At 35.7% G+C, this 12,904-nt stretch overlaps 1 protein-coding gene across 1 annotated transcript in view; it reads left to right on the top strand.

The window, feature by feature from the left end:
- LOC143244101 (flotillin-2-like) overlaps positions 1-10,372 on the top strand; it is a 31,146-nt gene extending 20,774 nt beyond the window's left edge. Inside the window, 5 exon segments of the mRNA XM_076488171.1 lie at positions 4,248-4,477; positions 4,754-4,873; positions 6,338-6,552; positions 7,874-8,057; positions 10,169-10,372. Of these exon segments, the coding sequence (XP_076344286.1) occupies positions 4,248-4,477; positions 4,754-4,873; positions 6,338-6,552; positions 7,874-8,057; positions 10,169-10,357 (938 nt within the window). The 3' untranslated portion in view covers positions 10,358-10,372.
- Positions 10,373-12,904: the final 2,532 nt, after the last annotated feature.

The following is a 12,904-nucleotide window of genomic DNA, read 5'->3' as shown; positions in this document are numbered from 1 at the left end:
GTCAAAATAAATATTAAAAGAAACTCTCAACTTGTTCTTCATTCTGAGTATTGGTCATTCCTTTAATATGTGAAGTTGTAAAGAAGATTCTATGGCTATTTTTTAGTCCTGTTTCCTAGTAAGAAAAGTTTTAGCAGCCTAGTAGCTGTTTTTTTTACCACAATTGGAATTTATTTAAAGAACCCTTTAATTCTTTGATAGGTTGTTTAGGCAGAGTATTTGTGATGAAACTTTGTAGAATGGACGGCAACTGCGTGTTGTGGAGACACAAGTGTAGAGGACGATGTTCCATTCTACAAAGTTTCAACCCTTAAATGTTCCATTAATAATGTATACCAGTGGTTCTTAACCTGGGTTCAATTGAACCCCAGAAGTTCAGTGAGTCACTCTCAGGGGTTCAGTGGAGGTCAAGACACACACACTATGTGTGTGTCCGTTCCGTTCACCCCACTCGTCATGTTCCACTTGGCCATCATTGGCTGCAGCTGATCACGCCACATCACCTGGCCTTAATATCTATGCTACAGGGATCTTTGTGCTCTTAGCAGTCGACTTGTGACTGTAGTAATCGTTCGTCATTTGTGACTTTTTTCCTAATCTTTCAATCCCTTCATACTATGTCGAGCAAAAACAGAAAGTGGTTGGGTGAATATGTACAATATGGATTCACGTGTGTAACGGAACATGTTGGGAGTCAGCGCCCTCAATGCATGATTTGCAATGCCAAGTTGAGCAATTCTAGTCTAGCACTGGCAAAACTAAGAGAACGCTCCTTAAAGCTGCATGGAGATGGGAAATACAAGAACACAACGCTTGCTGAATTCAAGGTAAAAAGAGCCAGGTTCTATGAAAAGGCTACTTTGCCTGTTCTCGGCTTTGTACCCATCAACAAACTGATCCTCACGGCATCGTACGAAGTTGCATACTTGATCGCAAAGCAGGGCAAACCACACATCATTGGTGAAACGCTCGTAAAACCAGCTGCGTTGAACACTCCCTAAAGATGAAGATGGCGAATATCATGGCGGGAAAAGCTGCTGAAAATAAGTTATCCCAAATTCCTCTTTCAAATGACACCATCAGCAGCAGAATAGATGACATGAGCAATGACATCTTGGCTCAAGTAGTTGCAGATCTGATTTCAAGCCCAGCAAATTTCAGCCTTCATCTCGACGAGACCACTGACGTTTCCAATCTAAGCCAGCTTGTGCGCTATGTGAAGAATGACGAGATAAAAGAAGACTTTTTTATTTTGTAAGCCTCTTACAACAAGAAGTAAGGCAGCCAACATGAAGAAACTTGTGGATGACTTCTTCAGAGACAACGATCTTTCGTGGGATATGGTTTCTGCAGTTTGTTCGGACGGAGCTCCAGTCATGCTGGGACGAAACTCTGGTTTTGGTGCGCTGGTGAAAGCCGATGCACCACACATCATTGTAACGCACTGTGTTCTGCACAGGCATGCGTTGCCAACAAAAACCTTGCATTCATAACTGGCAGAAGGATTAAAAATTGTAGTGGAATGTGTGAACTTTGTGTGAAATAGTGCCTTGAAGCACCACATCTTCAAAGAGCTATGTAATTAAATGGGCTCTGAATTCGGGGAAAGGTGCTGAATCGTGTTTTTGCCATGCATGTGGAATTAGCCCTGTTTTTGCTAGAGCACCAACATTGTCATGCAGATTGCTTCGAAAAATCTTAGTTCATTCTCATTTTGGCATACATAGCCAATATCTTCAATGCTCTCAATCAACAGATGCAGGGCGGTGGAGTCAACATCATCAAAGTGGAAGAAAACCTGAAGGCTTTTCAAGAAAAGCTACCGTTATGGAAACGACGAACAGAGAATGATAACTTCGCAAACTTTCCCCTGCTGAACGACTGTGTAAGTAAGATCGAAGATGTGTCTGAACTCGGAGACATTTCTATACCCGGGGAACTGAAGCAAGTGATTGCCATGCACTTAGAGGAGCTCGCAAAGTCTCTTGATGGATACTTACCCACCAGAGAATCATATCCAGCATGGGTGAGACAGCTGTTCACGTTTAGTGTTGCGACAGCAGATGTCAATGATGAATACCTCGACGAAATCATTGAACTTCAGCAGAGCCGGGTCCAACAGCAACTTTTCAGAACAACAACGCTCTCAACGTTTTGGTGTCACCAAATCATAGCGTACCCTCTTATTGCTAAGAAAGCCCTTGAGATACTCATACCGTTTGTTACAACGTATCTTTGCAAGCAATCCTTTTCGATGCTGGTAGACATTAAACGAAGAAAATGAACAGACTTTGTTGCGAAAATTATATGAGAGTGGCACTTGCCAAGGTGAAGCCGCGCATTTCTGAACTTGTCTCTGAAAGGCAACAGCAAAAGTCACATTGAATTGCAGTAAATATTCATTGAATTATGTTTTTGTGTGAAATACATGTTTTGTTGGTTTTTTCTTTGAACACAGTGATATTGTGCATCAGTATGCATGGTTCATTTTGTGCACTAATAAAATATCTACTTATGTTTTGAATTTCAAAAAATCATATTTTATTTTTCCAATTACGAATGGTTCAGTGAATGCAAGTATGAAACTTTCAGGGTTCAGTACCTCCAACAAAGTTAAGAACCACTGATGTATACATACTTCATTGTACTTATGAATCATAAGGTTGCATTAAAATATTTGGCCATAATGTGTTTTTATAAAATATATAAATAAAATTTAATTAACAGTGTTTATGTTAACATTTGGTTATTAAACATTACTCAGTTGTTAACAAACAGCTGTTTTACTGTGTTATTTTATTATTAACTGTAATGTTTATAATAATGTTAATCTACGTGTTACTTTGGTTTGGTTAACAAACTTTTCTTTGCTGGCATAGAGTGTGATTTGGATACAGAAGGAACCTCAAAGCTCTTGAGATAGACAAGCCTTATAACATTATTACTGGGATTTTGGTGATCATTAATAAAACAGTATCATTTCCAGTTCAGTTCTGTCTTTTAAAGTTGCTTTTTGTTTTTGGAACCTATGTGTTCTCTTAACTTCATGAATTAATAACCAGGGTACCCAGTTGGTGATTCAATGCAGTTTAATGTATATAGCTTTTAATTTTCTGTTGAATTGGGTTACTAATCTTGACCAGTTTCTATAATGTATAATTATGTTCTCATCTGGTTGGTATATTTTTAAGCAGTAGTTCTTAATAATTACAATAATGTTATATTTGTGATATAGCTCCATCAGTGTGTGAGTGCATGTGAAATAAATGAAAAAGGAACCATTTTATTTGTGTTATTGTCCTGATGGAAAGAAGCTGGACATGGTTAGAGTGTGAATCTAAGGGTTCATGCTTTGCATCCTGTGGCTATAAAATCATTTTCCTAATTCTGGGTGCAATGTAAGAATGATAGTCAAATTCCACTGTTTAGTCAGTCAAGAGTAGCTTAAGATGTGATGGTGTTGGGTCCACTGTGAGGATGATGATCAAATTCCACTGTTTAGTCAGTCAAGAGTAGCGTAAGATGTGATGGTGTTGGGTCCACTGTGAGGATGATGATCAAATTCCACTGTTTAGTCAGTCAAGAGTAGCTTAAGATGTGATGGTGTTGGGTCCACTGTGAGGATGATGATCAAATTCCACTGTTTAGTCAGTCAAGAGTAGCGTAAGATGTGATGGTGTTGGGTCCACTGTGAGGATGATGATCAAATCCCACTGTTTAGTCAGTCAAGAGTTGCCCAAGATGTGATGGTGTTGGGTCCACTGCGAGGATGATGGTCAAATCCCACTGTTTAGTCAGTCAAGAGTTGCCCAAGATGTGATGGTGTTGGGTTCACTGTGAGAATGATGATCAAATCCCACTGTTTAGTCAGTCAAGAGTTGCCCAAGATGTGATGGTGTTGGGTTCACTGTGAGGATGATGGTCAAATCCCACTGTTTAGTTGGTCAGGAATAGTGATGGTGGCTGCTGTTGGCAAACTATCTTTCTTTCTAGTCTATCAAGTTCAAAGTTAGGGACAACTACATACAGGTAGTTCTTGAGTATCTTTGTGTAAAAATTACAAAACAAACTAATAATTTATTGTAATTGTTCCAGTGACTGACATAATTATTATAAAATTAGTTACATTCTTGAAATAAACATTATTGCATATGATCTGTTCTAATGAAGATTCTACATGGAGATATTTCTGAGAATGATTTAGTTTTCAGTCTATGAGAATTTAAAATGGAATTTCTATTTTCCAGGTACTTTATCAGTGGAAGAAGTGTACCGGGATCGAGATCAGTTGCTTCTCTTGTGAGAGGTTGCAGCTCCAGATATTGGTAGAATGGGCATTGAAATTCTCAGTTTTACCATCAAGGATGTTTTTGATCGAGTCGAGTATCTTGAGTCTCTTGGGAAGTCACGAACTGCAGCAGTGAAAAGAGATGCAGATATTGGAGTTGCTCAAGCAGAGAGAGATGCAGGAATACAAGTAACTGTGTTACAAAAATGTTTAGCAATTAAAGATAGTAACTAACAAAACATGGTTCTGTAGAGTACTTGTTAAAATGTTTTTAACTTGATAAGAGGAAACCTCTAGCAGCCTGAGGTACTTTCATGTTTTTGTATACTTACAGAACCAAACTTTCACTGCAACATAATTACTGATTACCCAAAATATTCATAAAAATGTGGATGTGTGACATAAGTAATTTAAATCTTGAAACGATCACAGACATACTTGAATGATGTATGTGTCTCTGCACAGGAAGCTGAATGTGAGAAGTCTGCAATGGATGTTAAATACGGGGCCAACACGAAGATAGAAGATTCTCACCGTCTTTATCAACTACAGAAGAACAATTTTGATGGAGAAGTGAACACAAAGGTGCGAAAAATATTTCATAAACATGTCAAAGTGTGAAGCTCTGTGGATTGTTAGTAATATGATCATGTTGGTAGTTACTTGTGAAATTGGATCACATTTATTCTACTTTTTACATTGTAGAATATAGCTGCTATATTTTATCAAAGAGATTAATAAAACTGCCAGTTAAATACTGTAATAAACAAGTAAATTATTGAAACATTTGTTTAATGTAAATTTGAACATTATGTTAAGTCATGCTGTTATAATGTTTCTTCTCTTTCATCTTCTTTACCACTAGTTTCTTCATCTTCATCTTTCTGCAAAATTTCTCTTTTTTCTCCTTCTTCTCTATTCTTATATTAATCTCTCTTATCTCCTACATCCTTACTCTGTTTTCTTTAAGCCATCATTTCATTTTGTTTCCTATCCTTGACCAGTTATTTTTCTTTGTTCTATCAAAACGTCTTTTCGTCCATGTTGTGCAGGCGTCTCTCACTTCCCTTCTTTCTCTTACTTATCAGTTTTCAATATTTGTTTCCATTTATCTCAACATCAAATTTCTCTGCTTTTCATCTTTATTTTTTGTAACTATTTTGAATTTTTTTCTGCCTTTTCTTATGTGCTATACCATTATTGTTTACTTCTCTTATAGTTATTTTCTACCCTTTTGTTGATCTAATCCATTTCTTTCTTAAATAACTTATTTGTAGCCATTTTTTCTAAATCTCTTATAATCATTTGTAATTATTATATCAGTAGAATTATAAAACCACGTGATTTTATCTACACAACATGGAAATCCAAAAGAACACTTTTACTGTGTATAGAACAGCTAAAGTGGCACACAAAGTGAAAACCTTACCGTTTACTCAAGAGACTAGAGAAACATTGAGATCAATATAATTTTTATGTGGACAACCTTATAATCAACAGAACAGTTATAATTGTGGTTCTTGTGTTTCTTCAGAAGTGTTATGAGGTTGATCATATAAATATTGGCTTTGATTTCAACAGATTGATTCTTGGTCCTGTCCATTCAGTCTTGGTGACATCTCTACTTATAATCAGGTTGAAAAAACATTTACTGATTGTATGCTTTTGATTTATATAGTAAGAATGGACATAGATTAAGCCTTTCACTGACTTATGAGGCTTTTTTTTTTTTTAATCTTCAGAAAAAAACTTAGAGAATCTGAGTAAGTAATGTGTCATTAATAAGGACTGTTGTTGACTCAAAGTAATTGTTAAATTATGTAATCTGAAGTTCACGTATCTTTGTGGCATTATACACGAGTTGTTAGGTTAATAACATTAGTTAGACTTTTAAATTAACCACTTTAAAATAGATACATTGTTGAGGAACCAGGAATAATAAAAGATAGACATGTTTATTTTATTAGTTTGCATTGTTCTATTTTTTCTTCTCCATTTTCTTTATCAATTTTATGTTGATAATATCAAGTGGTTTTTATTGTTATTTAGAAAGCAGAGGCTCAGCTGGCATATGAACTACAAGCAGCTAAAATGAAGCAAAAGATAAGAAACGAGGAAATTGAGATTGATATTGTTGAACGAAGGAAGCAGATCTCTGTGGAAGAAAAGGAGATTCAGAGGAAAGAGAAAGAACTAACGGCTACTGTACGGTTACCTGCAGAGGCAGAGGCTTACAAAGTAGAGATGTTGGCTCAGGGTAAACGGTATGTTCAACGGTAACATAGTGTGTGGGGTGTACTGGTTAATGTTCTGCTGTAAAGAAAGATTTTGTTTATTTTTAGAATGATTAATTATACCAGAATCTAAAAGTTGTAATAGATCTAGAATGACCACATGAGACAAGTGTAATACATGAAATACTTTTGCTTTTGAAACCTTGATTAAATGTCAAGTGTGTCGCATCAAGTGAAAAGTGAAATTCTTGAAAGTTAAATCTCAAATGTGCCAAATATTAATATCATTTGTTATTGAAAACACACCTCTTTTTTTAGATGGACAGATGTAGTCTAGTGGTTAGCATGTTGGACTTGAATCCATGGGCCCATGGTTTGTGTCCAGTTGCTGCAAAAATTGGTTCCTCAATTTAGTCTGTAAGCTCAAAAGTACAGATAGGTGGTGCAGATAGTCTTTGTGTAGCTTTCCATAAACATTTTTTTGAAAATTTAATGAATTTCCAGTCATGTTATCAGTAATTTTTGATGTAAATTGATTATTTAGATATTACATATAATATTTTCAACAAATTGACTTTCAAGCAAACAAAAAAAACTAGGTAGTATAGAAATGAAAAGGTAGTGGTAACAAGAATGGACTTTAAATGTTTTTATTTTATGCCATATTTACAGCTTTTCTTGTAGTAAATGCTACTTTATAAAGAACTAGCAGAAATGCTACCTCATAGATCACTATTTGTGCTAGTAATTATTAATTGTAGTATTTGCACCACTTTGAAAAAACTTAAAAATTAACATTTTGTTTAAAAAATAGGATTTTTCTGAAAAGTTCTGCATGGAAAAACTGTTTGGAATTTGCTGATATAAACTATAATGTTTTTATACATTACATTAAGAGTGGTACTCTTTATTAAAAAAATAGTTTTTTTTTTAAGATCTCTGGTTTCTTAGTAGTATGTTTAAAAATGACATCAGTAAAGACATGATCAAACCCTCACATACCGTCTTGGTGAAAGTTGTGTTCTTGCTGTGAGCAGAGTTCTTTTATTTAAAGTTATGTTCTGTGATAAAGAAATGGTTGTTGCACATGCTGTACTTATTCTTCTAATAGTCTAAATTGCTAATATACTAAACTTGAAAATACTTTATGAACTTTTGCTTGAGGTACCATTAAATAGGTGGCACAACATTATATTATTTATTTCAGACACATATATATAGATAGATATCTATATTGATATACAGTCAGTTATAAACTGTTGACTTTGGAATAGACACTTTTATTTGGAAGAAAATCCAGAACAAAACTGAAATCTTTTTGAATAACAGTGAAAAAAATATTTATGGTCAGGACTCAAACAGTGGAGGTTGCTCGAGCAGAGGCAGAAAGGATTAAGATGATTGGTGCTTCTGAGGGTTATGCAATAGAAGCAGTTGGTAAAGCAGAAGCAGAAAGAATGAGGATGAAGGCAGCAGCTTATAAGCAGTATGGTGATGCTGCTGTTATGAGTATTGTACTGGAAGCTCTACCAAAGGTATGTTTTCTTAACTTTTGAATTATTTGCATCTCGGGATGGCTGGTATGGGTATTAACACTTTTACTAATAAAGCAGAGAACAACGTTTTGATCTGAAGATGACCTAAGATTGTCGAAACATTGCTCTCTGCTTTATTTTAATATATCGGCTGTCCTGAGATACATTTTACTCCAAGTGAGTTTCTGCCATAACGAATTTTGGATAATTTGGACTTATTATATCTAAATGTTTCTTAGCAATGATAAGTTTTATCCAGTTAGAAATAACAGACAATTTAATGAACTTGTATTTGTATGCATGCACTCTATAATTTAGATGCTAAAATTAAATTTCATGATTTGAAGAAAAATGTTTCTTTTATCTTTCTTTTAAAACTACTGTTTTTCATGTAAATATTCAAAGTTTAGCTTAAATTCAATGTTAGAGTTTGAAAAAATGTTATAGACTTTATGTAGTTATTTGAGTTCTGATAAATTTCTGTATAATTCTGCATGATTTCCATAAACTTTTGCCAAAAACTATTTTCAAACATTTTAACTTGGTAATATATCTAAACTGATTGTAGTGCAAAACCAATCTCTCATGGAAGTGTTTACACTGATTCACACATCTTGCATAAAAAGGAAGATTCACTTGAATGTTCTTGTGGTTTTATTTGACTTACCAGTAGGAGTTATGAGAATATAGCTGTCTAAAACTAACACTACATTGTAACAAATCTGTACCTTACTTACTCTCATTTTGTTTTTTGCAGTATAAAATATTCCACTAAAGTACCCTTTACTGAATAAACTTCTTGTTTTAAAGTTAGTGTATGATTTGCACAAAGAAAAGAGAGAAAATCTAAAAACTAAGAAAGAGAGAAATATACATTCAGTTTATATTTCAATAGTCTAAGCAATTTTCTGTATCATTATATTCTCCTTTGTTTAATGTGCCTCTTAGCAAGGATTGTATGTGATGCCATCTGTTGGTTTAACATGAAACTAACGTCTTCTCTTATATCACTTAATAGTTGTTTCACTGTAATTTGACAGTAGGACTGAATGAATGTCTTTATGGAAAGGGTGACTGTTAACCAAATAAACGTTTAAAATGATAATGTTGGACAAACTACTTGTCTTATGGTGAACCAAGGTTACCAGCAGTACAAGGAGATTTGTAAATTTGGTTCCTTTAAAATGGTGCAAGACAGTTTAATACCACCTTAAACTACTACTCTCTCATAATAACATAGCATTATATCTTATATCATAGCTTTATACCTATAACTTAAACAATACAACATTGGCAATTTGAATAAAATTGGAGTCTACATGCTTGTTGGAGCTTTGTTTAAGGATAGACAAGAAGTGTTGATACAGGATGATAGAAAGAAACTTCTGTGACAGCTTCTAAAATACCATGTACCAGGTCCAAAATTTTCTGAATAAAACTTAAGATTTTTGGACATTTTTTTAAAATGCACTACTGGTGTGTTTACAATAGATGATTGGCTGGTTTATCCCTGTTTTCCATTGGTGGAAAGACTTTCTGTAAATTCAACCAATGGTAGCCACAGGTTAATCACCTGTAATCTGTAATCTTTGTTTAGTGAAGGTTTTTTTGTGTTAAGACAAGAATAAAAGAACAAAGATAGTACAAGACAAAATTCAGCCATTGCCAAACACAACATGCTAACTGGAAACAAACTGGGAAAAAAAGTTGAATGTTTGACAGAGAGAAATTTGGGAAGAAAATAAAAATCAAAGGATTCCTTTACATTAACACAATAAAATCTTTACTAAATATAGATTCCATACTGGAGGTTGCCATTGGTTGAACCCACAAGAAGTCTCTCAACCAATCAGAAACAGGGATAAACCAACTAATTATAACAGGTCCTCCACAGTCCACCAAAATACTATAAAGACTCACGCACACGTGCACCTGAAGACAGAAGACTTATGAAATGTCATCCTTTGCACTTATTTCAACAACAGACAGTTGCTGTTCATTCAGCTACATTTCATCATGAATAATCTACCTAAACAGTCTATCAAAAATGGTAGTACTCAATCTACATAGATCTGTAGATATGTTTACTTATCTGTAAATGTTATCTTCAGGTTGCAGCAGAAATTTCAGCTCCACTCAGTAAAACTGACGAGATTGTTCTGGTCAGTGGGAGTGATGGAGCAGTGTCCGAAGTAAACAGATTGGTCAGCCAGGTTCCTCCAGCTGTCCATGCTCTTACAGGAGTGGATTTATCTAAGGTAAGTGAGAACACTACCGCATTAGTGTGTGTATATCTATAACTTTGAAAAGTATTGCAAATATCTCGTTTTAGGAAGTATGGTATTTTTTTATGATACATTTATCAGATAATTTTGGTAGTTATATGTTATAGGAGCACTAATCGTTATGTAACTGTAATAGTATCTGTGTTTATACACTATCTCAAATTTGCCAGGACTTGTTTCGTTAGGCAAGGTGAAGTATTTTAAAAGATAAAAACAAAATAAGTGTGTGTGGCACAGAATATTTAGTTTATTTAGCTGTACAGTAAAACTGTATAATAAGTACCCACTGTGTGTATGTGACACAATATATTTAGTTTATTTATCTCTACATAATTGTTTAATAACTCACTATGGTGTGTGTGTGTGTGTAACAATATATACTCTTCAAAAAAAGAAAAGCAAAAGGCAAAATATGAGACAAATTGTTAACAAGTTTATTCCAGGTAGTTCTGTATAACATGTGTGAAACTTTGCACATTCACTGCTGAACATCCAAAGTCTGCAAAGGCGAAGTCCACACTCACTTGGTGAAGTTTAACATCACTCAAAGTCAATTATACAGTATGCCCCGTGAGCATCAATAACTGCTTGGCATTTCCTGCCCATGGGCGATGAGATGACGAATCATATCCTGTGGAATGGCTGTCCACTCAGCCTGCAAAGCTGCTTCAAGCTGAGGTAGAGTCTGCGGTTTAGGTTGTCGCCGTCAGACGTCGGTCCAACTCGTCCCAAAGATGTTTGATGGGGTTTAAATCTGGAGGGCCATGGAAGAACGTTGATGTTGTGGTGTCTCAAGAAGACAGTGGTGAGTCGGGCTGTGTGAGGACGGGCGTTGTCATGTTGAAAAACATCATTGACATTCACCATGATGGGTTGCACATGGGGCCTAAGAATCTTGTCGACATATCATTGAGCTGTAAGATTCCCTCGAATGTGCAAAAGGTCTGTTCTGGCATTGTAGGTGATGGCAGCCCACATCATGATGCTGCCACCACCAAATCTGTCAACATCCTGCACACAGTTTGTTGCAAAACGTTCACATCGCGAAGGTTAAACACGGGTCCTTCCATCCTGCCTACGAAGCATAAAGCGTGATTCATCGGCTGAACCAAACATGCCTCCATCATTGATGAGGCCATACCTGATGTGCCCGAGTCCACTACAGCCGTGCTTGACGATGTTACTGGGTTAGGATGACGCCTCTGACTGGACGTCGAGGTCAGATTCCTGCATCTCATAGATGGTTGCGTATGGTCTGATCTGAAATCCTACGCAGCCCTGGTATGGTTGAGGCAGTAGACGTCGCAGTGGTGGTCCTATCCCGAAGGTGACATAACCGGATGTTGCGAACTTGTGCGGGCGTGGTCACACGAGGTTTGCCAGATCGTGGGCGGTCACGAAGTTGATCCATGTTGTTGGTGACGATTCCATAGCCTTGTGATGGTGCTTGGGTGGACATTCACAGCTCTGGCAACATCTGATTGAGATTTGTCTATTTCCATACGACCAATGGCGTTGTTGCGTTGTGCTGCAGTCAGTCTTGGCGTAACTGTATGCGCGGTCGGTAGCTTAACACTGAGCTATGGAAACTGAGAACCCGTCACTTTTATAGGGATTTTGCACATGTTGCACTTGCAGAACATGCAGATCTCTCAAACAAATTTATTGGACACGCATGCGTTTTGGTGAAAAATCTGATGTTTTCCTCCGTTTTCAAAGTACACAACTTTTATTGTCATTTTGGTCTGACAATCAGTGCCTTAACACGTGTAACATCACATACTCTGAGCTTGTAACGTTATTACATATATTTCTCTTTAAAATAACAAAAGCATCCCTTTTGCATTTCTTGTTTTGAAGAGTATATTTAGGTTATTTAGCTCTATTTAACAACTGTTTAATAACTCACCTTGGTGTGTGTAAAAACATCACTCACATTTAATGTTGTACATTTCACTCAGCCTTGCTGTGACTCGCATTTAGTGAGTTGTACATTTCACTCAGTCTTGGCTGTGACTCACATTTAGTGAGTTGTACATTTCACTCAGTCTTGGCTGTGACTTAGGTTTAACTAGTTGTATATTTCACTCAGTCTTGGCTGTGACTTAGGTTTAACTAGTTGTGCATTTCACTCAGTCTTGGCTGTGACTCAGGTTTACATCTTTTTTAAAACACTTTTGATACAACATATTATTGTTTACTTCTCCTCTTAGAGAGAATATTTAAGTTTTTATCTAAGTAAAACTAATGTCTCTAATGAAGAGGGTTTCTCATTGGTTTTATCTTGGCAGTAGTTTTTCAGTTCTAACTTTAAAAGTTGTATTTTTATTATCATGGTCAAATCTAAACCTTGCTTTATTTTTCCACGGTTATTTATAAAGAAAATTAAAAACTTACTACTAAAACACTAGTTAATGATGTACAACATATAATTTTGTTTATCCCTCTCCACACAATTATATGTTTTCTAAATTGTCTCTTTTGCTGAAGGTTTCATTATTCAATGAAATAAATAACAACAGCTGTTCATACAGTACCACTACTTTGGAAGAAACGTCCAGA

Source organism: Tachypleus tridentatus, chromosome 2 (genome assembly GCF_004210375.1).
Source record: "Tachypleus tridentatus isolate NWPU-2018 chromosome 2, ASM421037v1, whole genome shotgun sequence".
NCBI classification, from domain to species: Eukaryota; Metazoa; Arthropoda; class Merostomata; order Xiphosura; family Limulidae; genus Tachypleus; species Tachypleus tridentatus.
The sequence above is the reverse complement of the archived record's forward strand: the minus strand, read 5'-3'. Positions and strand labels throughout refer to the sequence as shown.